This window comes from Dreissena polymorpha, chromosome 16 (assembly GCF_020536995.1).
Source record: "Dreissena polymorpha isolate Duluth1 chromosome 16, UMN_Dpol_1.0, whole genome shotgun sequence".
Taxonomy (NCBI): domain Eukaryota; kingdom Metazoa; phylum Mollusca; class Bivalvia; order Myida; family Dreissenidae; genus Dreissena; species Dreissena polymorpha.
Window position 1 is genome coordinate 50,475,890 of NC_068370.1, and position 26,689 is coordinate 50,502,578.

General features: G+C 32.8%; 1 protein-coding gene across 1 annotated transcript in view; it reads left to right on the top strand.

Moving 5' to 3' along the window:
* Positions 1 to 26,689, top strand: part of LOC127861843 (multiple epidermal growth factor-like domains protein 6) — a 138,896-nt gene that overhangs the window by 92,288 nt on the left and 19,919 nt on the right. The window contains exons 10-17 of the mRNA XM_052400523.1: positions 5,879 to 6,016; positions 6,358 to 6,495; positions 7,582 to 7,719; positions 8,246 to 8,383; positions 9,665 to 9,791; positions 10,302 to 10,417; positions 10,629 to 10,703; positions 11,036 to 11,112. Coding sequence (XP_052256483.1) covers positions 5,879 to 6,016; positions 6,358 to 6,495; positions 7,582 to 7,719; positions 8,246 to 8,383; positions 9,665 to 9,791; positions 10,302 to 10,417; positions 10,629 to 10,703; positions 11,036 to 11,112 — 947 coding nt within the window. The remainder of the gene's footprint in view (positions 1 to 5,878; positions 6,017 to 6,357; positions 6,496 to 7,581; positions 7,720 to 8,245; positions 8,384 to 9,664; positions 9,792 to 10,301; positions 10,418 to 10,628; positions 10,704 to 11,035; positions 11,113 to 26,689) is intronic.

Here is a 26,689-nt window from a genome sequence, read left to right on the forward strand (position 1 = left end):
ATACATCGCAATGTGGCATTTTCCATTGTGATGGTTAATTTTCAAATAATTTAAAATATAGAGGCTTGTCTTTAAAATGAACAAACATAAATGAACTAAGTTCAAAATCAATGCATGTACAGTATTGGTAAACATTGTTTAAACACACGGTAATTATAGTCATAAAAAAGGTCCACAAATCATTTCATGCATTAGCTGCCTCCTGACCTCTGTGCTTCTTGAGACAGAAAGAATAGCAAGTTTTTGTGATATATGCGCATCTGCGGCTACCCAATATTTAACCAATTACAAAACATTCAGTATTTTAAGAAGTGACCACATCACAATGTTTACTTTGAAATTAAAACAAATTAATCACTTTTTTTCGCAATAAACAATCGGAAAAAAATCCAAGCACATAAAAATATTTGCATTATTTGAATCCCTAATTATCATTAAACATGTAATCAATCACATTCGCAAGTTTCATTTGAAAGTAAAGAGATAAGAAAAAATGTGAATGACAAACCTTGCCTCAGCACAGATAAAATGTACTCATAGGCATGTTGCTTGGTTGAATGGTCTGAAATACAAAGTGTCACCACATCTTCAATCAATTATAATGATGAACGCATTTCATTGTTTAAAGAGCATACATAAGGAATGGGATGGTCAGTTAGGCTCGATTGGTCATTGTCGGCTCGGGTACTACTTACATGAACCCCATGTACACTTAAGTATACTTACATGTACCCCGGGTACGGTAAATATACTCAAACGTACCCAGGAACTTTACCGCTAAATCGATCGTTGTCAGCAATAATTTTTTTAATTAATTATTTTCATAGTTATGTCAATTTTCTGTTAAATGGCATCTATATTATTGAAACTCATACTCAACAAGCATGCTGATGCATTTTTTATAGCAGTTTCTTTCGTAATTACGGTAATCGGTAGCGCGTTTTACGACATCAGATTTGGGGCTGAAATAAACAGTCGGGTACAGTCTAAAATCGGCTGGGTACGTTTGAGTATATTTACCGTACCCGGGGTACATGCAAGAAAACTTACATGTACCCGAGGTACATGTTAGTAGTATCCGAGCGGACAATGACCAATCGAGCGTCAGTTAGGTGGTAAGGTATATTTTATTTGACATGAATAAAATGGAAATTGAAGTATTGGTAACTGATTTACAATAATCACCCTTATTAATTCCAAATTTGACATAATAATTATGTTGCTTTTTTTCAAGTAACAAATATTATAAGTTTAAGCATACCATCTGAATTCAGGGCCTCTACAAGGGTTGCTAATACTATGATGTGATGCTCCTCTCCATCAATACTGACAACAAATGTACTGAAAATACAGTTTAGCTTAAAATACTTCTTTAACAAATGGCAAAATCATGCTTTAAAATCGATGATACTCCAGATTATATCAATAAAATAATGGAAGAAGATGTAATCACAGGAAATTGCATTTGTTAAACCACCGTCTTTCATGATAAAAAAAGTAAGTTGAAGTGTGCATATCCGAATTGATAGATACTGCTCAAACAAAATGAAAAAACAACAACACCATAATGTTACATAAAATTGCAGGATAATAAATGTGCACATTCATTCTGTAATAATGATCCAAAACTTATTGTTTGCCTTTTGAGACTCAGAATTTGAAACCAAATGCGTAATCATTTTACTCACATGTCTTTAGTCGGCCATGATGTTTGATCACGTGACTTGAATCTCTGCCGCCTCTTCCAACTATCGGGTGGAAGCGATAGTAAAGCTTCTAAAAATAGAAGATGTTCAATCGAACAATGCGGAAGAGCTCTACTAATTCCAGAGGCTCTTATCGTCGCTGTTCTTTGAAAACCGCGTAAGTCAAATTTGGCGCAAATTGTTATTTGTTTTTATAAGAACGGCTGGTTCACGGGTCATTTTCTGCGAAAATACTGGATTTAATATCCAATTGGAAGGCATAGTTATGAGCACGTGAGAAAATCCTGAACACTCATTGTTGCACTAATTGTTTCTGCAAAAACTGCGTAAGTCAATTTTTCCAACTTTTCACAAAAAAAAATAATATTTTTTGAAGTTGTAAATGATATTAATTTAGTCATACTTTTTATTTCTGACAATATAAAGGCCTGTAGTTGTCATTTTAATTCTAAAAATGGACTTACGCAGTTTTCTCTTTAATATTTTGTTCCTTTTTTAGACTATCGAAATAAGTATATATAAAAAAGTTTTTTTTGCCTATTGAAAAGTTGTAAAAATTGACTTACGCGGTTTTCGAAGAACAGCGACGTTATGTTGGATCAATCGAACCGCCCATAGACGCACTTAACGCTCGAAAAAGCAATATCCGTTGTTTAGTCATACCCGTTAACATATTTCCCATGATGCAAATTATAAGACAAATATATGAAACATTTTCAACAAACATATGGAATTATTGCACACACATATGACAGTTTACAACACACAATGTTTCCAAAATTTTGCCACACAAATATCAGAATTATGCCACATATATATCAAAATATTGCCTCCATATATGAACTTTTAGAACATATATAGAAACTATCGGACATAAATATGAAATTATACAACATATATCTGTTATGCAAGACATATATCGCATGTTACCATATATATATGAATTGATACAACATATATATGCAATTATACCACACACAAATAGAAATATACAACATGTATGCAATTATACCACACACAAATGGAAATATACAACATATATATACGAATATACCACATACATATGGACACATTGAATTTTGCAACGTTTGACACGCAATAAAAGGCGTTTAAAATTGTGATCATCTCTCTTTCATTTATTCTTCCGTCTAATTTTTGACGACAGTTAGATTTAAGATTGTATTATTGTTCTAATGGAGAAATATTGATACTATATAAACCACTTGGTGAAATTGTTCAAATGTGTATTGTTGTGTTGTAGTTTGTTTTCCTGTTTTTTGATGGAGTTGTGGACCTTTCGTTTATTAAGGATACAATTGCCATTTTTGGAACTTGTGTCACGCGGAACTTAAATATATTGCTATTAGAAATTTGCAACTTGACAAATACTTTATTCGTCAAACGCTGCAGACTGCCAAACATTGTGTTTTATCACAGCAGTATTCATCTTCGTGAATTAAGCCTTACAGTCGGTTATTATTTTGGAGATAAATTGATCACCTTTTACAATAATTTAACAGTTTAAGAATATTGTTCAGCAATAGAACAAAAAAAAACAAAAAAACATAATACGCATGCAAATTATCAGTGTATGAGATTTATATTATCAGTTTATTGACCCTTGCTGTCAATTCTCGCCGATGAAATTCAAGGCAATAACACAGGGTACGTCACCGTGTCAAAGCTTTAAAACAATATTTTATATTTGCGCTTATAAAACATCCGGCAATCTGCATTCTAATCAAAACATTAATAGCTGAAATAGTGCGGCTTGTAATGATATAAGTGTATTTTTAAGAAAAAGTATTCGGCATGTTTTAAATGTTTTCAGGGTTCAGGTAATTCAACAGGGGGGAATTTTGGAGGACAGCGTTCATTTAACGCGGAAACGGATGAATGAAACATATGATTAACATAAAACTGAAATACTTCAGTCATCTGAAAACAAGCTTTTTCCGATGATTTATTGCCTATGTGGTCAGGTCTATCCCCTGTTATAAGATATTCTCGCATTATGAATGATGTTAAAACAACAGGGGAACTAACTGAGAAAACGCCCCAAAACGATGAAAGAATATGTTAGTTTATGCACCTGGCTGGGTATTCGGTTTCAATTTTAAATTTGTTATGGACTTTTCTTATGTTTTTAGACTACGGCGATAGACGGAAATTTTAAGAATACGTGTATTTGCTTTTAAAGGGGCATTTTCACGTGTTGGTAGATTGACACAATTTTAAAAACTTGTTTAAGATTCGCAAATTTTCGTTGAAGTTATGATATTTGCGTGGAAAAAGTAATACTAAACATTTACCATGCTCTAAATTATCCATTATATCTATCTTTTGGCGATTTAAAACCCTAAACTAAAATGCCTGCTGTTTTTAAGTTGAAATGAAACTTTCCCTGCAAGGAGCTACACTGTCGACAAACGAATCAGTATATTATAATTGGGTTATCAACCGAACCATCGATGGAATAACTGGTCGTGCTGAAGAATGTAATTGTTGTACCGCCATTAAAAGGCCGACCTGGCTCCTAATAAATCTACCACAAACATATTTTGTGAAGCGAGTTGTACTTCAAGGTCGTACCGACACAGGTAGTAGATTTCTTAAGATATATTTATGTGTGTTTCCCTTCGTTGCATTTGTTATGTTATTATACATATTCATATAATCATAATAAACGGCGTTAAATAAATATGATATGTAAGTTGTAACGAAGTTATGTAATCAAATTTAAGTGTGTGTGCAATTTGAACTTTTATGTCACTATTAATTGTAAACTATGATTGAAAATAAGGCTGCTTAAATTTCAGCTGAATACTATCAGTTTAGGAATATTACAATATTTGGTGGTAATGCTGACAATCACATGGTCGAACAACGGGTCACTACTTTTTCCGATACAATACAAACCTATGAGCTAAGTCCGCCACAGGCTATGCAAGCAATACGCGTGGTTGGCCAACAGGTGACCAGATTATATGACAATATGTGAAATAGAAGTTTACAGACAAGAAGGTAAAGATCAAAGGCCGTTCACTCATTTATATTAGTTGTTTATACATGTTATGTTGTAAGCAAATTTGTGTGTTTTTTCAGTTTAGCGATATAGTCAACAATCAGTTGGGTTTACTAATTGCGTGTTATGTATTATCAGTATGAGCGAAACTAATCAGTATTTCAACTAAATATTAATGCAACGGTTTCTTATAAAAATACTTGTCTTCCGTTGTATAAAATATGTTTTTGTAGATTGCATAATTGGGACCTACGGACCTAATTGTGAACAAAGATGTTATTGTCTGAATGGGCCTTGTGACACTTTAACTGGTACATGTGGAACAGGATGTCAGAGTGGCTGGAGAGGGGCTGCGTGCAATACAAGTAAATTATTTATCGTTTTTCCATTTCGTTTAAAAAAGTTTATGCAAGGAAAATAAAGTATTATATTTGGATATATGTGTTATCAAACAGCAACTAAATATTCGGGATAAATGTTTATTCAATCAGAACATGTTTTATTAACTGCTTCAGATTTGTTCTACTTTGTAAATGAAAATACGAAGCTTACTTTTCCAACTCCAGAATCACCAACCTCCTACCATCAATCGAAAATAAAAAACCGATGATGTTTCTAAATATGTTGCATACATGTATTTATAACATTTAGATAGTAGAAATGGTTTTTGACAAAACACTTAAATTGCTATAATTTTGGTTATTGGCTATTGAACAAATAATGTATGGGATAAACTTTATTTGCACACAAAAACTATGACATATGTCTTTACATATCATCATGTAACTGATTTTTACGTAGAATCAGTGGGCATATATGCACGGAAAGGGCCGAAACTTAACAAATGTCTAATGATCAAAATGGTAGATCGTCGTAGAGCGACTGTAGAAACACGTTGTTTGCATATATATTGTGTACATATGTCATAATCACATACGCAGAACTGCTTGGAAAGGTAGTTGGTGCGCTTATTTAATTTACGCTTAAATATACCTTTCTTCAACAGTTGTATATCTTTCACGACAACGGAATGATTTATACTTTGATGTCAACGTTTTAATTTTGAAGAAAATAGTTTGTTTTTCAATATGTTATTTAAAAAAATAAATAACGTAACGTCTAAGTTACGTTTACTTTATATAAACAGCCTGCGACAACGGATGGTACGGTCGAGACTGTCTGTCCAGATGTGGTAATTGTCTGAACAACACTGCCTGTAATAAGATTTCCGGTATGTGTCCAGATGGATGTGCCGCCGGATATAAAGGTTCTCGCTGCAAATACGGTAGGTTTATTTTTAAATTTCGATTGACGGTGCTTTCACTTGAGGTATTTAATAATAATTGACTCTTTATAAATTCGTGTGACTAGCTCGTTCTTCTTAAAATGGTATTTTAGTGAATGTTTAAACCGAATGTTAGGAGCAAGCTAGTATCAAAATCACATTTACGCTGAACATAAAAGATACGTTGTCATAACGCTAGAGATTCATATGTTTTAAGTGAATATGAACCATCCCAGAATTAATTTTCCTTAATTGAACTGCTGACAAGTGCGTGATGATGAAATATCAAAGCAAGTACTTCAGGAAATATTTAATGTTATATTGGACCATTCATTGAACAGAATGTGAGAATGGATTGCATGGTCTTGGATGTCAGAACATGTGTGGAAATTGTCAAAACAAGGTGCCCTGTAACAAGGTTTCCGGCGTCTGCCCAGGGGAATGTGAACCCGGATTTAAAAGGACGATGTGCACAGACGGTACATGATAAGAATTAAACAAATATTTTGTGAGTTAAAAGAATGCTGTAGTCATATTTTGGGACAAAAAGAGTAATACATAACGACGTTCGCCGAAAGAGAAAATTCAACGACAGCAACAACATTCATAAATAGTCATTTCATGTTAATTTAGGACGTCCGAAATGAATAGATCATTAGACAACATATATATGCCAGAGCTCGGTTGGTTCAAATTTGCTTCCTGTCTTTCGGACAAAAGTACAGCAAGGATTTGTTTAAATTGGAATCAACCTTTGTTTAAAGCAGTTTATCTATATAAAATGTCATTATAAATACAAAATAGACGTTGTGGTTTATTGGACGACAATCCCCACAATATATTAAGAATTTTAGCTTTTTGAACCCCACAACACTTAATTGAGGCACAGTTAAGCTGACGTGAGCATGAAGTGATCATGACTTGCTTTTGTGATCGCGTTTTGTCCCGTGTGCGTCGTCCGTCGTCAACAATTACCTTATTAACAATCTAGAGACCACACTTATTAGCAGATCGTCATGACAATTGGGAAGAGTATTTGTCCCAATGATATATTTGCGGAGTACGAAACTGGGTCACGTAAATAATAGAAACAAGGTAACTAGGTGACATTTTGAAAGCCTCTTTATATTAAGTAGTAACAATTATAGTTCCCAGTTCATGAAACTTCTACAAAACATTAAATAACATCCGAGTTCGAAAATGACTCCGGACGTTCAAAACAACATGGCCGTCATGGCGGGGAAATTTCCTTATATGGCTTAAATAAGACATTGTTTACACTCAAAATCACATTTATTTTGAAAACCTCATAAAATTTTATCACAAACCGTATTGTTATATTTCAACTGAGTTTCGAAAATGGTTCAAGTCTGTCAAAAACATGGCCGCCAGGGGGCCGGGCAATTTTTTAAGAGTTAAAAATTGTTCGGTGTTATTAGTGAATACGATTCATCTCATACATCGGTATCGTGAATAACACTTCTGAGCTCTACTTGATGCTGGAAACATAGATGAGATTTCTTATGTAAATCTTGAGTCGTTTTAATTAAAATTTCATTCAACAGAATGCGAAAATCATTGGTATGGTCTTAGATGTCAGAACAGCTGTGGTAATTGTAAGAACAAGGGGGCCTGTAACAAGGTTTCCGGCGTGTGCCAAGGCGGATGTGCACCGGGATATAACGGGACGATGTGTACTGACGGTAAATAAGAACCATTAAATTGTGCGAATTTCGCCGATGTAGATATACTTGTCTATCTAAATGAAAGTTTTTGAAAAAATAATTTATTGTTAAATGCAAGTATCACACACTAAGATAATGATCCACGAGTAAAATATGTTTTATACACGTTAGGCATGATTATGTTATATATCGCATAATATCACGAATATTCTTGCGCACACGCGTGAAGGCAACTTGTAAATAGCTTCAATGATATCTATTAAAGTGTTCATTTGAATCTTTATAAACTTCTTGTTACTAGATCTTTCTTCGTTAACGTCTGGTTTGTTGTTGTTTAAACTGAATGTAAGAAGTATGCAAATGCAAAGGTCACTAAAGGTATAAGCTGCTCAACAAATCGGAAATATATATGTTATTAGTGTAAACGAACCAACCTAGATTTATTTTTACTTAATTTGGCTTGTGACCATTATGCGATGATTAAATAATTGATGCAAATACTTAATTAAAGCTGTACATGTATTTTTTACAATTAATTCAACAGAATGCGAAAATGACTGGTATGGTCCTGGATGTGAGACCAGGTGTGGTAATTGTAGGAACAAGGTCCCATGTGACAAGATTTCCGGCGTGTGCCCAGGGGATTGTGAACCCGGATATTACGGAATGATGTGCATCGATGGTAAATTACAACTCCTAGTTTGTGCATACACGTGCTAACTTCTCTATGTTATAATGGACCATAGTCACATTAAAAGACAAACAATGGAATAGAAACAATAACAACACATTCAATAAATAATCAGTTTATGTTAAAATTGTTAACGATAGATGTCCGAAAATATCACTGTTTACTACTGCAGATCTGTAAACAATTTACATGTAAGAACACGGTTCGACTTTGCTTCTCATTTTCAGACAAAAGCATACCAAGTATTTGTGTAACATGCATTTGTTTTAAGCTGTTTGTTTATATGAATGCCAGTTGTAGAGTTACCATAATGGCATATTGAACCTTATTATTTTATAATTGTGTGCGCAACATGTTTGCTTCCGGCAGATGGCTCTTCGATTTAAAACAGCACGGATTGTGTTAACTGATCTTTTTCCTTACCTGAATTTGTAACACTGTATGTCGTGATCAACAATAATGTCCACCTGTATTGGTTCGTTTTTTTCTAATTTTAATGTGTCTATGTTACATTTTTGTCCACACATAAAAAATAGCATGATCCTTTTTGTATCTATCTGTAGACAATCCACTGATGGATTTATACATATATATATATATATATATATATATATATATTTATATATATATATATATAAATTTGTGTATTGACATATCAGTGGATTGTCTACAGATAAATACAAATGATCTATTAATAAATATACTTTCGCTATATATGATTTATATATATTTAAATTTATTTATTTATTTATATTGATATTTACCAATGTAAACATATAAATATTACAAGGCAGAAGGAACATTTTTATGATCATTGATAAATTGAAACCCAACGTTGAGACACAGTTGTCGCGCGTAAGATTGTTAGAATAAAGACCCGAATAAGAATCCCAAAGACCATATTTTTCATCAACATTTTTTTTTCCGTTTATTATATTTTTCGTTAATTATTCTTTTAAATATAGTTGCGTTATTAAATCCATCTTATTTTGTCGTACACACTCATTATTTGAACACGTCCCGGTAAACTACAAACATTTTATCCCTGTTAAAATAAGCATATCTGGAACGGTATTCGCTTTTAAAGATGAAGGTAGTTCGCGTTCTCGAAATAGAACATTGATGATAAAGAGAAAGAAATTAAACTACATGTTCGTGAGGGATACATCGCCTAAAACAATTATTTTATTGAGAAACAATGCTTTAAATAGTCATCCATGAAGACCAAAGACATCCAAACATGTTGCCTATTATACGTGTCTTTCTTTCCAGCTGCAAAGGAAAAGACGACTATCGAACTTTCTCATGAGGTGCTTGTAGGCGTCATATTGGCAGCCATAGCGACTGGCGCTGTTTGTAGTATAGTCGCGGTATTATGCCTGAGACACAGAAGACGTCAGTAAGTATATCAACATTTACTCTTATCAATATAATTAATAGAATTGCTACGTTGTTCATGTAAATGTTCACTTGCTCCTCCAACGTGTTTTAATTTTTGCCCTCAGAAGATGGGGAATCAGTTTTAATCGTGCAGATTTATGTTTTTGGTTTTGTATCTTTCATTGTGTAATGTCATTTTAAGTGATATATTCTGACATCTGATTTATGTGTGAGGTTTGGGGGGTCTTTAAACTGGTCAAAACCCGATAATTTGCATTGATCGTACCAAGCCGGCGACCTGACATGGTTCGTGTGTTTTGGCACATCTATACATGTAGTTATGTTTGTAAATGCATTTGGTAATTTGCATTAATTATATATATATACGGATTGCGTGGAAAGTGTCTCGCCCTCTGATTTATGTTTGGTTTCCGTATTCATTTAGTCAATATATCACCTACCGATATTTTTTTATCGAGTATTATTTATGCACAGAAAGCGATATTTTTATCATCTCTTACATTCCAAGAACATCTTCATCGAATAACATGGAAAGATGTCAAAGAACGACTGTCCCTGCCTACGATGCATTGTTACCAACAACAGAAGCAACTAGCCACTTTGACACACTTACCATGACAATCCGTAGGTGTTGTGTTGCGTTTAAGTAATTTAGAACATACGTGTGCAAAAAACTATCAGCGAGTTCATGTAAAGGCTAAAAACTTGTTAAACTAGAACACATTTTAAACTTAATCAATAAGCGGTTGTTACTCAATTTGCAAGATGGTTATATTTATCTTAGTTTAGCTACATAATGATTTGCGGTATCCATTCTATGCTCTTATGCTTTCAGCGCCAACGTCTTCTGATTGCGAACAAACAGCCTTAAAGAAAGTTGAAGAAAACGGAAGGCTGCAACTAAACCAAAGTAAGTCGAAGTATGTCATATAAAAAATACATAAATTAAAGAAATACGTTAATGTGCATGGTAAGAGGAGTAATAATCAACCAATCAACCGATAAATATCAGAAGTTCTGTTGTATTATAGGTCAATATAAAATGGTCAGTAGCTTGCATGCTAAGCGTTTGAAATAAAAAAAAGCTCATATAAAAGTGAATATATAAATATCTGTATTATTTAAGAAATACATTCGGACATTATACCAAAGTAAATCCCAAGACATTACTGTATGCAGATGTTGTACAACAGGTTTTGAACGTAACTTCATCCGTTAACAAGAATTGTTAATCCACTTCAGAAACAGTTGCTGTCACTTACGAAAATTTGTCGCCAAATTTAACCACTGAAGAAGAACAGTACGAACAATTTGAAAACTCTTAATGTAAGTAAAAATATAAAGTCGTTATATATATTCAAAAAATATTATAAGATTTGGTATATATAATATTATAAACAATTTCAAAATATTTAACTGTAAATACACAAGCAGTTGTATTGCTACTTACGCAGACAGAACTTTCGTACGAAACAGTGCAATCGCACCACAACTGAAATTTAAAAATCATATTCGTTACGTTGAATACAGGATAAAGCGCTTGAGTGCAAGAAATGTAATTCGTGACATTTCACCATACCAACAGTGTATGTCAGTCAGTTCGTTATGCATTATAAAACACCATACATCAAGCTTTAACTTTAACAATACATCAAGCTAAAACAATTAATCTTTTTAAACAATGTTCGCATTGTATTCATGCAAGTAAATTGTATCATACTGCGTTAGTATTTGACAGTTCTTGTTGAAAGCACGTCAACTGATTTCAGTTGTTCACATTTCAGTGTCCGGAAGAGAAATCACAGCAAATTAGGAACTTATCATAGACAACACCTTCAAAGCATGCAAGAAACGCCAAATTTTGAGTTAAACAAAATTGTTGCCGTTACATAGGTGTATCATTCCGTTTCTTTTATCATAAATTTTGAATACATATAGGAAAAATGATGCTTTATTGCTATAATGAAAATTACTGAACAGTTTGGCTGTTTCGAACATATTAAAATGACTTGCCGGGACAAAACACTGCAACAATGTTCGTATGCATGTGTTTATAGTTTGTGTCTGTGAACGAAATATTTATTAACATAGGCAAGAATCATACAATTTTCAACAAACATAAACGTTTCAAGAAAGAAAGCTTATATATCGCTGAAGTAAAGCGTTGTATATATTTAAAGAGACTATCTACTTAACCGTGGCCCCAAAGAGGCAACTTTTGAAAACATTTTGAATTTAACAAAACTAATAATTGCATAAACGAACGGACACATCTCTCTTTATACAATAAAGACTTGGTTGATACATTCAGGCATAATAGTTAAATAATATTACATTTGATATGGTTATTTATCAGACATGATAGCACAATTAGTTTAAGCGATGCCAATTGTCACTTTTTTGTATGGTTCTCTAGTCATGATTTCGATGCCCACTTAGTATTTTACTTGCCATATGATGTACATGTATACCAATATTTGATTAAATAAATGAAACAGGTTAAGTAAAATGCATTTATATATAATAAAACATTGCAGTAAGACTTACACCTTTGGATCAAAAGGTCCAAGTGTTGATTGTAAATGTGGACCTACACATTTTTATTTAATTGTGAATGGGTCTATAATTGATTTGGACTTATATGATCAAAAGGTCCAGGGGTACATTATTGTGTTTGACTTTTGATCAAAAGGTTAAGGGTTCTATCCTTCTTGTGACCTACATTGTGATCAGGGTGTCCATGGTTAGATCGTTGGTTTGCACTTACACATTTGGATCAAATGTCCAAGGTTAGATTATTGGTGTGACCTACAACTTTTGATCAAAATGTCAAGGGTTAGGTCTTTATTGTTGACCTACACTTTTTATCAAAAATTTCCTGGCTAAGATCATTGGTTTGGACCTACACATTTACAGGCGACCTGGTGCCCCCGCTCTTTTTTTTATCGAGGAGAGCGCGACCGACTTGCAGTTACAAGAACATTCTTTCAATGACATAAAGTTGTATGAATGTGCACTTCTGCTCCGAAACTTATTTTCATGATTAGTTCTTTAACAGCGTATGATGTGTCTATAATATTCGATCGAACAAGTTATTTTAATGTTAAAACTTTTGCATCCTCTATGAAGTTATTTTATTTATTTATATATTGCACTGGCATGCCTTTATCACACGACAATAGTACATCGAAAGCAACGTACTAAGCATACGTTTTGTGTTCAAATCCTTTGAATGCAGTGTAGTACATTTTTGTTAATCTTTGTGTTGTGGTTTGTTACTACGGCAATTTACTGAAAGTACATGAAACTATGACCGTCTGAAGTTTAAAAAACATATTTATTGTAGAAGATATTTTTTGTCTCATAATATTGTCGTCATTTGCAATCTCAAAATAAAATTTATTACCAATCTTTATTACTGTTGGACTGATCATTTGCCCCAATGCTATCGCCAAGTTCGAAACTGGATCATGTGCGGTCAATAACTCCGTCATAAGTTGAAATTGAAGAGAGTGCTTGTCAACACTTTTAAGGCCTTATTATTGTTGAATTATTATAAATATTGATCTGACAATGTGTTATACTGCATCCTCTTAAAGTGTAAACAAATTTCCTCCGTTTCGCAAAGAAGTATGTGCTGACTGTACATATGAATTAAACGAAACAATTTACCCATTTAGTTCATTTAACTTTATGTTGTATTTCTCCCAGAGATATGATGTGATGTTCAGTGTTTATATGTTTTCCATACTCAAATATATTTTGTTCGGAATTGGAACGTTATGAGATGATGTGGCAGGAAAACACTTTTACGTATTTTGTATACATCGTTAACTAAATATGATATGTTCAAATGTCTTATAAACGTCCATTGCACTGTATCAGCTCATATATTCGTGCATCAACATGCACGATTTCCTTTTAACAAGGTTTGTATCATGATATTTATGTTTGTGAGTGCACGTAAATACAATGCACAGATCTATTCGATTGCGTGTTGTGTTACACAGGCATTCGATTATCACGTCTTAACCAATCGCGATTGAACAAAATAAATACTTTCATTCGTGGCAGCGCATCCCGTGAAATATATTTCTTGAATACTCTTGAATTAAGTCTAAGCTTTACCACTTAATGTAATATTTGTAGGTAAAATAATTTATAGTAGCTGTAGTATTCGGCTTTTATGCTAACTGAACTGAAGATTTGTTCTCTCGTTTGTTTCGCTCGGGCGGTCTTCTGTCTGATTGTTGACGCGAATGAAACTCAACAGTTAGTAAAAGATTTGGTAATACACCTTGATAACATAGCCATCACCCCTTGAACGTGTGCACCCGTGTTTTTTCTGATATTGATGGATTGATTGATGTGAACTTTCTGTTTATTAAGGAAACAAGTGTCACTCATGAGCTTGTGTCGCGCATAACTCGAAATATATTATAGTTAAATATGAAACCTTAACAAACAAAATCAAATCGTCTAATGCTGCAAGACATTCAGTCTCTGTCGATTTAGACGATTTAGCTTAAATACTTTCAGTGTTGACAAGTTAATCACATTTTAAAAGGAATTTTGAAGTACAAAAATATAATCCAACAATCTCTGTGGTCGGGTCTCTGCGCTGCTCGATGATATTCAAGGCAGTGAAATAAAGTAGGTAGGTCACAGTGGAATGTCCATCTCAAAAACAATTTATACTGCGCTATTAAAAATTCTAAACGAAACATCGAACATTTTAATAATGCAGTTTTCTGTACATGTCAGACATAAGCCCATTTCGTGGGAAACATGTTGTCATGTTTTAAATGTTTGCACATCAAGTACCTAACCAGCGACGAGTTGTTGGCGTTGCATCTTTTATTAAACAATTAATTAGAGCACACATGGTGCGGTAACATGTGTACGAATCATATACATGTGTAATTTGAATAAACCTAAAGGTGACAAACCAGTCTATTGATAATACGCTTGTTACGATTTGTGGTCAGTACTTTCCCTCGGTTAAAGGTATTCTCCCCCTGCTGAAATGATATGCAAAAAACATGAAACAGTGGAGCTATATGTACTTACGCTCAAACGTGATACCTGCTTTTGTTTTGCATCATACTATAGACTCATGCAATCGCCGCATTTTGAAAACCAGAATATAAGTGCATGTACCAGGGTATTTGGTTTCAGCTTTTACATGCTATGGTCCTTTCTGCATATTTTTAGAACTTTAGAAACGGATAGCGAAAATGTGTTTCGCCTTTGTGACGACCAAATCGTACGAGTAGCATATGAGAGAACTAACACCACCGGCTTGCACAGGAAAGCACTGAACCCACATAAAAACAAAGTCGTAAATGGCATTTTTTTCAGGTACAAGACATTTACATTAAAACATGATTATGATTTGGCATTCAGTCTAATTCTTCCGGGAGTTCTGAAGGTGCATATCAATTGTCTCCCTGTACTTAGACAAAAGTTAACGGTATTACATCGAAAGCAACTACATATCGTCTATAAATGTATACAAGAAATGATATAGATAATGCCGATTTGTATAATGTTTATTATATATTACTCATTTAGATTTATTAAATATACTTTATTCATGTTGTTTATTATAATAATAAACCTTTTTAGTTCAGAGTGTTAGATAATTAGTCGCGTTTATTGAGGAATAAAATCATGTTTACTTAGAAGCACTTTTTGCACAATACACTTAATCACGCCAAACTAAAACAATTGAACGTTCTAATTATTTCATTCGCGACGTTAAGATTTGAATGAGGCAAACACTTCTCTTATACACGATGTTTAGAAACTTTAAAAATGTGCTTGAGTGCTTTCAACATAGATGATGAGGAAATCTTTAAACTGTCATTGGATTTTGTTTTCACATAGACATCATTTAGCTTCCGCTCTCAATTATAAAAAAAAAACTAATTTACTTTTTGAATTCGAATTAAAAATTTGAATAATGGGCTCAACATTGGAAAACAATAGACCAGTTGTACATTTCCAATATAGGGTGATGTAGGAGTTGGCTTTCATGATAAAAGGAATGAAGAACTGAGGCTTTCCATGGTTAGATTACCTATAGATGAATAATAAAGTTTAGTGGATACAATGTTAACTAGAATAATAAAACATTGATAATATGTCGTTAAATTTTTCATTATTAAGGCTACTTAATGTTTGTACATATGAATTTTTCGGGGGTTATAATACAACATATATGTTAACGATCACACCATAACCACTCTTATAACATTAATGTGACGATTTTCATTATTTTGTAAAAAAGAAAACACAAATCCAGAGAAAACTGTCCCACCCAAATTATACTGACTTCGTGAAATTGGTTTACTAGTAAAGCAACATCTAATTATCGTTTCAAAGTAAAGAAAAGAAAAGAGAGCAAATGTGATAACTAGTCAAGCAACATTTAAATAAAGTTTATAAAGAGAGCACATATAACTTTATTTAAGACTTCAAGTATATATTACTGCACTTGATAAGAAAATAAAGTTGTTGATTGTTCATGCGATTTCGTGTACTTCCTAGTTATCTGTGTTGATTTGTACATAGGCGGCTAAAGATATTGACCATTTAATGCCAACATTTTCAGTCAACATAAGATGGACCAACACTTATGCAGTGGGTATTTGTTATTAACTACCTCTTTTCCTCTAACATTGATACCGAGTATCGAATTGCATACCCGAGTAATAATTAATTTACTCGATAGTTAAAGTTTGTATAAAATACAAAATGTATCTTATCAAAATCATACATCGCATATTCATGCCAGGTTCATTCAATACAATGGAATGACTGCAAATATTGTCCTGGTTAGCCCAATATTTTATTAAACACAGAATTACCATGCGACAAACGTTTCAGTTGAATTTGACCTAACATGGGTCAAGACCTATACGATGGTTTTTGTCGACTGAAGAGGCTCATTAAGAAATAAGTTCAAAGTAACTCTCTAAAACCACATGCTGCACTGGTATAAACTCACTTTTCAATGAGAATATATTGTTCGAACATTGTTAGATTATTACTATATTGCTCTATTTGTGTCAATCATACGTGTCCTTTTTGACGATGCTGCGAAGCAGCTCGTCTAAGATATCATACCATGAAACAATTCTTCACAATGGCGACCTATGTTAAAGACCGAGCCAGTCCGATTGAGAAAGCTCGATTTTTCTAATCGGCATACCTCGCTGATTATCATTGATAAAGGTACAGGAAGCTCAGCTATAAATAGGACAGCATATTCCGGGAAAAAGATTTAATAATAGTTTGAAAAAATAATTTTTAATTAGTTATATTCAATCCATTATATGTTTATAGATCAATGAAACAACTATGCATTTTCTGTATTGCATTTGACATTTGTCGTGATTATGTAAATACATTGCGAATAAAAACTAACTTGTATAATTAACGTTTAACGCGATCATGAGTGTGAAGAACACGAAATATTTCGAACCTGCCATTTTTAACCGTTATAGCGAGGATGACATACTAGCCGTACGACATCTATGAAACTCGCTCTTATGCGTGCTTTCTCATTTTGCATATTTAATAAACTTTTCAAACAGAAATTACATAGCCATATCGGTGCACATACTATGTTTGATAATTCATTCGTTTGTTGGATATTCTTTGCTGTTTAAAACACATAATAGGTCATATCGCGGAGATTTAGTTAACCTTACCATGTGTTCATGGGCGAACTCACGTATTCAAGTGCTCGTACGACTATGTGCACATACCCACTTTCGGGAATCATCATGAATTTATTGCCGTACATAACGAACAAACATGCCTAAGCAAATTGAATTTGAGAAAAAACAATAATCAAAAGAGAAAAATTATATGTTCATGCACATGGGCATGTGAAATCATTTCCGTACACACAACATCATTAACTTAGGAAAGGAAACAACAACATTTTAAGTTTGATATACATGTGAAATTAAAGAGCATGGTGTAATTAAAGAGCATGTCAAGTTTTAAATATATCTGCTGAAACGTAATGTTATAACCCACACACATTTTACTGTAACAGAACGTTTTTTTTAAAGATAAGTGGTAAAGAAAATACACGTCGAATATCTTTTTAAAGATAATTCTTGCTATATTTGATCGAGAATGTAACCCGCCTCCCAGTTTCGCTTATTGAGTCAAGTTCCCCACGGGAACTACTTCCCCGTACCCCCAAATTTTTGTTCGTACCCAAAATTGTTCGTACCCATTTTTTTGTACCCATTTTTTATCGTACCAAAATTTTTGTTCGTACCCAAATTTGTTTTCGTACCCAATTTTTTTCCTACACAAATATTTTTCGTAACCAAATTTTTTTCGTAACCAATTTTTTTTGGCATAAACTGCCGCGGTCTATATCGGAGCACGAAACGAATTGATCTATTAATTTTTTTAACTATTGTCATATGTATTATTTGCAATACACATATTGTTCAAAGGATATCGAAAAGAAATGTATTCTGTTTGGGATAGTTTGCGCTTTTTGCGCTACGGTAAATCACATGCCAGAGGGTTTGCAATTCTAATAAAACAGGGAATTCACTGTAAAGTCTGAAGTTTTAAACATGATACTGATTGTAATTGTATTTGACATGATTTGATACCTGGAGAAAGGGAAGGTTAATCAATAACTGTTTATGGTCAGAACAAAGATATCCCTCAATTTTATTAAAATATAGTCACGATCATTTATGATTTCGGAAATTATAATTCTATAATATGTGGAGTTTTTATCTTGTTCCTAATTACGAGTAAGATTAAACTATTATAAATCGATGAAAACTAATGAAAATTTAAGAAGTATTATCCTATAAGAAATTGCTAAACGAAAATTTAATAGACGCTTTAAGACAATTTTTTTTTCCAAATAATAACATGCCGACGTACAAACACATTCCAACAAGCGTGACTTGTTTTCTTCTTAATAACGCAAAATATGTTATTTTTTTAAATTATCAAATACTACAACAAGTCTTAAATATGATCAATTAATAATAATACATCGTTATTATTCTAAAATATTGAACATGAAAAGGGATTTCGGAAACACCTCTTTTCTTTTTTATATTGACTATGATAATTGTGTAAACACTAAAATTGATGAGATAACAATTCAAATTTGGCTGCCATTTACAACACACATACTCTCCATACACTTGATGATAGCGACATATCTTTTACTATAAATAACCAACTTAGTCCATCTAATAAATCAACGGAAAAGACTTCTCACATCTATAGGTAAAGTAACTGTTATCATGTCTTTAATACTACCATTTTTACTCACTATCTTTATGCTATACGAACTCCTAAGAAGGAAACCGTTGATTGAATCAAAACACTTATTTTTTATTGTGTTTTGGATGGCAAACCATATACAATAAGAAGCTCCTATCTAGTACAATAATTTGAACATGACGGATTAAATATGGTTAACATACATGCAAATTCTAAAAAAAAAAACCTGCATGGATAAGCAAACTGTATTCAATCAATGACTTTGCAAATACTTCTCTTCGGTGTCAACGACACAATGCCCCGCTCCGCAACTGTTTCTTTTATTATCTTAATTTTCTCAAGTGGCTATAACTCTGTCACTTCTATCTCCTTCTTTATTACACATGAATAATGTTGATGTATATAAACGTATATAAACGTAATATATTTTTTTGGCTATCTACATCATCTTGTTACGTTTTTGTATTATTTCCCTTATTTTTTTTTTCTTCCGATACTATGTACTTATATGTAGTGATATTATTCGCTATTCATTGTTTCGACATTATGCATTGAAGTTATATGCTCATTTGTTTAAACCGTATCAGCAGCAATAATAAAATTTTTACTTTTTGTTACCAAGAAAAAGAAACAATCAACCATCTTTCTTGGGAATGTGAAAATACTGATTAATTATCTAAAGGCAGACATAGCGCAAAGATTCAATATACATGATAAAATAAATTGTAAATCATTTATTCTCTGTTTAGATTTGAAAAAGCACAAATGAACACTTTATCGCTTGAGGTAAAAACATATATTTTTGTTGCGAAGAAAGGAAATGTTACCAAATTACGGTATATTACTAAAGGTTATTGTGAGCTTACTCTATATATAACAATATAAAAGTTACTGAAACGGAAAAAGTACGATTGTCAGTAATTCAAAAATTGTTAGAATTCCTTCATTATTTTCCTTTTTTGTCAAGAAATTAATTAAAGGCATTCACAAAGACAACTACCCATTTGTACCTTTGTTCATGACTGCTACATGCTATATACAATCTGGTTTTATGTTTGTGTGGTTTCTTAAGTATGCTTTCGTGTATGTTAATATGATATTCTGATTACAATCGTATAAAAATGAATTATGGTTACTGGTTAGATGAAGTGAAAAATTTTCTTCAGGTAAGAGATAAACGAAACGTGGGTATTAATATACAAAAGTTTTTACGAGCTAACCAAAGAGCGTTTAAAATAATGATCATCTCAAATGGTCTGCTGCTTGACTAGGACTTTGGGTTAGGAAGACCTATTGAATTTGAGCTAAACATATATAAGGTCTATGTGACAGGGCACTGTTACGAGCTTTTTTCTAGATAAACTAATTTTGGTTAACGTATTTGCTACATAAAATTCTTATTTGATATTATCTCATACAACATTTTTGCTAAAACGTAAGTTAATGTAAACTTTTTACTTTACAACTTTTTAGCTGAAAATTGATAGTATAAACGTATCCCGTAAAATATGATATAATTTATAATAATATACTACTATTCTCAACAGGTATTCAATTGCTAGAATTGTGTGGTTACTATGATGCTATTTTTTGTCCGTCTGTATTCTAATAATCAGTCTGTTAACCTGTTGATTGTCGTTGTTGATCTATAACCATGCTGACGATCCAAATTTAGAAATGTGTGTTATAATTTTAATATGGCCATTATTTAAAATACCAATATTGTTTTGTTTAGTTTTCTCATTGAACGCAGGGATATAAAAACATTTTCAGGGGATAATGATTTAACAGTTTGACAGGTTCGTATTTATTAAAATATATTTCCGAGGGAAAACACTGGAACGATATTCGGATAAAAGCTGTATATTCAGTCTTTGTAATACTGTGATTATAGCATAGGTTAACATCCAAATCATGTCGATCAATATTAACCGGAACTTATAATGTTAAAACAAATAACATTTCATGGTTGCCTTGAAACTAGACTTTTTACCCTGTATTTTTACATATATTATCCATTCAACTTGGACATAAAACCTTATTGCTAGCATGAGACAACGAGTCATTCTGTTTTCCATTTTTGTCCTTTGCTTACCAGAAATAAAATACCAATACTGCCAATTAAACCAAATACGAAATTTATAATGCGAGCGATTAACTTTCATTCAAAATATTACAATTTTCCTTACGCAGGTGTAACAAAATAAATAGTACATGTATTGAGTAGAAACTATTTGTAAGCTCATCATATCATATTTTCCCCTTAGAAATATACCCTTAAGATATCGCTTCACATACTTGCGAATATATTTACTAACTAATCAAACCGACATATTAATGTTCGTTGTTCAAACAGATCATCATTTTTCAAATATTGGTATTTAGTGATGCCTTATATTTTTTTGCTCACGGACTTGTATTCTTGTTAAATATCTTTGATAAAAGTGTATTTGCAGTTTACGAGTACGCATGTGTTGGTGTAAATATCATCACAATTAGTATTTACTAAAACATGTAAACTTATTAATAGCAATTCTTATATAAATATGTGAAACAACAATAATATACAATTTTGTTTTAATTTTTATGCTTTAAAGTACAAGAATGGTCAGCTTTCAACATTTTTAATCAGTTCTAAATGTTAACATTTATGCCTAATTGTCAAAATAGTAAATGCTGTTTTGGCAACGCGTATATGTTACATTTGATGGATGCATGCGTATTGAAACGACATACTAAAAATTAATGTTGAAAAATATGAAAATTGGACCTTAAGTTTCAGTATATTGTTATGATCTACCTTGTTTGTAAGTATCCTATTTTGTTGCGGTTCGAAAGCGTACTCACTTCTAACATTATGAATGCTAATCTCAACTACATCTGTTTCTTTTTTTTTAATTTGCTTCGTTACCAATCTCACAAATTTGCTTCTTTATTAAACTTTCATAGCTCTCCATACATGTTTAAACATATTTTAGTCTGGGCTTGAGAAAGACAATCTAACGACCGTATAATGGTTTCCGTTTCCATGAACTTGAATAGAGAGAGAGACGTCACAGGCCCGTGTAGTCGTGCTCGTCCTGGAATATCTATCTATGAAAGAACATACACTTCCATCTTATATGTTTCCATCAAATGGAATTAAGATAATTTGAGATATATGCAATGAAACATTGGCTACATATCGTTATCGAAATTAAAAGCGAAATCAGATTTATCTTTTAACGTATTAACTTGTTATTACAATATGTTTTTTTTATCTTTACCTCGGAAGGCCCATTTTTATTTACTAACGTTTTCTGCCAATTTAAAGTTACCACCCATTTAATGCTAGGTCGGATTTTCTGAATATCACATCAAATCCATTTGTTTCCCCTGGCACCATATCCGGGGTTCAAGCTCGGCAAAACATACAATTAATGACATTGTATGACGACTTATCGTCTTATGCCATATTTACAGACGTACAGTTCTACTGCTAATTATCTTGTTCAAAAGGATTCATACAGTTATCTGAACCTCAATAACAAAGGCAAATGATACAAACTGACATAGCATGAATAACATGGCAGCCAAAGGTTAGTAACAGCGCCAATGAAAAATATTAAAGATCTCTAAGAGCTGTCTCACATATCTCACAGGCTCAATTTGTTATCACAGTGGTCATAAGATTTTTTCTATGATTTGATCCGGTGATTTGGTCGCTATAAGCAACAAAAGGTTCAAATCAATCCGACATTACCCTATTTTGTGTTTTGCTTAATTTTGATAATTAAACTCTAACCAACCCGCAATTCTGTTTCGGAAGTTAAGACAATAAATGACATACTTGAAAATATACAAGCTGCTGAAAACAAAACTTAACTATCTTTTGTGATGTAATTTTTGCTAAAGGACAGACTCATCTTTTTAATGATATCAGGTCTGCAAAATTTGATTTAAAGGAAAGCAAGAAAACATGCTTTTAATTTTGCAGTTTATAAAAGGACATGATGGGAATTGAAATTAGCTTTTATAAATCTACACAGTTATCACGTTCTTTTTATTACATTACTTCATGAACATGAGATGCATATTTTTTCTGTAGAATAAGTAATCATTTAATAGTTTGTAACTATAGCTATTATTCGAACAATATTTCTTAGTATCTTGGTCAAAAGTACATGTTAAACGAAATAGGACATCTGGAGCATATGTTTCCAATAGACAAATTTCTTGTTTGTTAGATCGTCATTAAATTCGATTAAACATTTTGTTGAGTTTACTTAAGAATCTGTCGAAATCGACATCAACATTAAAATTGAGAACACTCTTGTGGCCACATTAATTGGCCAATCCTTGTACAATGTGTTCAAAACGTTTGTCCCAATAATATGTGTGCAACGTTAGAACAGGTGGTGTAACACACTAGGTCCCTATGTAATCTTCAAGCAAAATCTTTGGGAAACTATAGAAACAACATTTTCTGGCCAAACATCATTATATTTGCTTAGAATTTGTCTCCATAATCTCCCAACTGATTTAGCAAATTGGTCCGTTCAATTGACAAAATGTGCCGCAAGAGAGCGGGTCATACATGTGCTCCATATATAGCTATACTGTTACCTTGTGAAGACTCTTTGTGTCACATTACTCGTCCAATCTTCATGAAACTTTCTCAGAACATGTGTCACAATGATATATCGGCCAAGAGGGGACGGGCAGTTTCTACACTGACAATTTGTTAACATTTTCCCGACCGCCACCAACGTTTCCCAGATCATGTGTCCCACTAAGAAATTTAAAATTTATCTAATTTAGGAAAAAGCTTGTGAATATTCCGACGGCCACATAAGCTCTCAATCTTCATGAAACTTTATTTTTAAATTAAAATTGTGTTCAACTGTATCCTCTTTAACTCTAATCAAGGTTCCTCTGCTCCATTAAGAAGTATTAGAATATGCTGCCAGTATATATGCATAAAACTAAACGATTTACCCATTCAATAAACGTGTGTAGTATGCTGCATTTCGCCCCTAAATATGGTGTGAGTATTAGCCCACAATGTTATACGTCAAATTTGTGAAAATATTGCAAAGTGGCGCTTACCTTTTCGGTAAAATGTTGATCCTTTTTGTAGCAAGTTAAAATCAGATTTATGGATTTACATTTCGAGCGTTGGGTGTTGATCTACTGTATCTGATATAGAACTGGTTGTTATCATTAACCGTTTTACGTTCATCGCAAAATGCTTAAGTACCTGGACAGCGAAAATGTATCAGCATGCGTCTATTCTATCAGATGTATTTAAGTCCAGTACCCCTGTAGTGGGAACTACAGCATAGCATACCAGCTCAGTATTCGGGTAATGCAAATGTTCCAGTCTGAGCCTAAGCTTCACATGTGTTTAACTACAGCATAGCATACCCGCTCAGTAATCGGGTAGTGCAAATGTTCCAGTCTGAGCCTAAGCTTCACATGTGTTTAACAGTCAAGTACCTGGTTAGGAAAATGTACCTGAATGGCACCATTGTAATTGATTTTCAGCATCATGGATGTAAACATTTAACCGCCACAACCAATACCCACAGTGCTCAACATTAAAGTATCTGGGTCATGAGAACATACGTACCAAAGCCTGTAGAACACTATTAAATGGAGCATTTCCCAATAAAATGCGATTTATCCTTGACACGCCACAAAATCATAACCGTTGCTGATCTTTAGTTGACGGTGATGTCTGTATGGGAGTAGTGTTAATGGGCATTAACAAGCTTACTTAGCTACAAAAACTAACATTTTAGTGGCCTCTAAAAATTAGCTTGCACATACTACAACTAGCTTATCTTCATTTATTAAGACCTCATGCTTTTAAATTATATGACTTACAATCAGCATTTGAACGTGTGTACATGAGGACAAAACTCTCATTTATTGGAAGTATTTGGCCGTTGTCTTTTACCCTTTCACCATGGGATGCCTCAACAGCAACGCCGTATGTAAGTGTGTTTACCCAATTCACAAAAAATCAAGTTTTAAGTCTATTGCTGCACATCAATGCGCAAATAATTGCGACTAAATCCCAATTAAATTAACAAATACTACACACGTCTGTGAGCAAGCGCGTTATTGGAAATCATCTATTTTCATTTTGGCAACAGCAGAACATCGTTTATGAGCATTGTATAAATTGTACTCAATTATGTGAAAATATCTATATTTGAACTATGGTAAACTGTTAAATTATGCAACTCAATTTGAAATATTGAGATCACATGTAAACTGAAGGAAACACTTTGGCTAAACAAGTTTTTCACAGGCTTTTTTAAGCGCTTTTGAGTGTTTTCAACAGATACGATGAAACAGTATTCAACATGTCATCGTATGTGAATTGCATGTAGATAAGATGAGGCCAGCGGTAAAATGAGAGGCATGTGATTTCCTCGTTGAAAACGATTAAATCGTACTTACTCTAAGTTGTCGAAATTAAAAACAAATTGATTAAATATATATTAAAATATACCTATTTGAAATAAGTAAATATGGTAAGTGTTGTTCCACAGACAAATACGTTTAAGTTGCGCTTTGACTAACGCGTACAAATATAAAAATTACTAAACTGTAGTATGAACCAATAATCATTAAATTCAATTATGACTACAGGCATTAACAAGCTTAATAAACATCTTCACAAGATTATCATAATTGACATTGAATGAAAACACAAAGTTGTTATCGAAATGATACAAACCATAATATGAGAAAACAATACACATATCTTATTGGTTTCCTTCCGAATATAGTTTCAACTGCGAAGCTTCCTAAAACAATCGGGTTAAATCAGTTCAAACAACTTATGATACAAACTTAACAACAACTATGTTATGCGATTTGCGAGGGAAAATACATAGTTGCCACACATTGCCTCACATGTAATGAGTTTCAAAACAAGCATGTTTATCATAAAGAATATAATATATAGGAATATAAAAAATTAAATCCACAATAACAAGTATACTGAGAATAATAACATTTATATTTCGTGCATATACACATACTCAAGTGAAATCTGTAGTAAATTTACGTTGAATATATGACTTAGTACGCATTCACAATAGTGACAACGTGACCGCGAGCTAGTGGATACACTTATGCACGTACTTAATCAACATATATTCTAAGAATAGGCGCAAATTCTTAGAATAAAGGAAATAAAACCATCATTTGAGCATTCTTGGAAAATCAACCAGGACAATACAAATACAATGATTTTCCTACAAAGACGCTCTAATCAATTAACAGCTATCAAGTTGCTACTGGTTCAAAACTTAAGGTTTCGTTTCCTTCTATTGTTTAAATAACCTCTATGTTACTGACTCTCTACTAGAATATTGACACACTAGCTCGCAGCGGATTGGCAACAATTCACTTCGGGACAAACTGGCTTCAATGTTTTTTTCAATGCATTCTCATAATTTTGTATATATTGTTTTCTTCTCTTTCGTTATCAATGAATTTTCGTCACGAAACACTTGTTCTTTACACTGTAGAGCTGTAACGATTTGGTTCGATGCATCGAAAAACCGGTTCAACGCCGCCGATTCGAGTTCGATACCAATACGGCCAATTTCG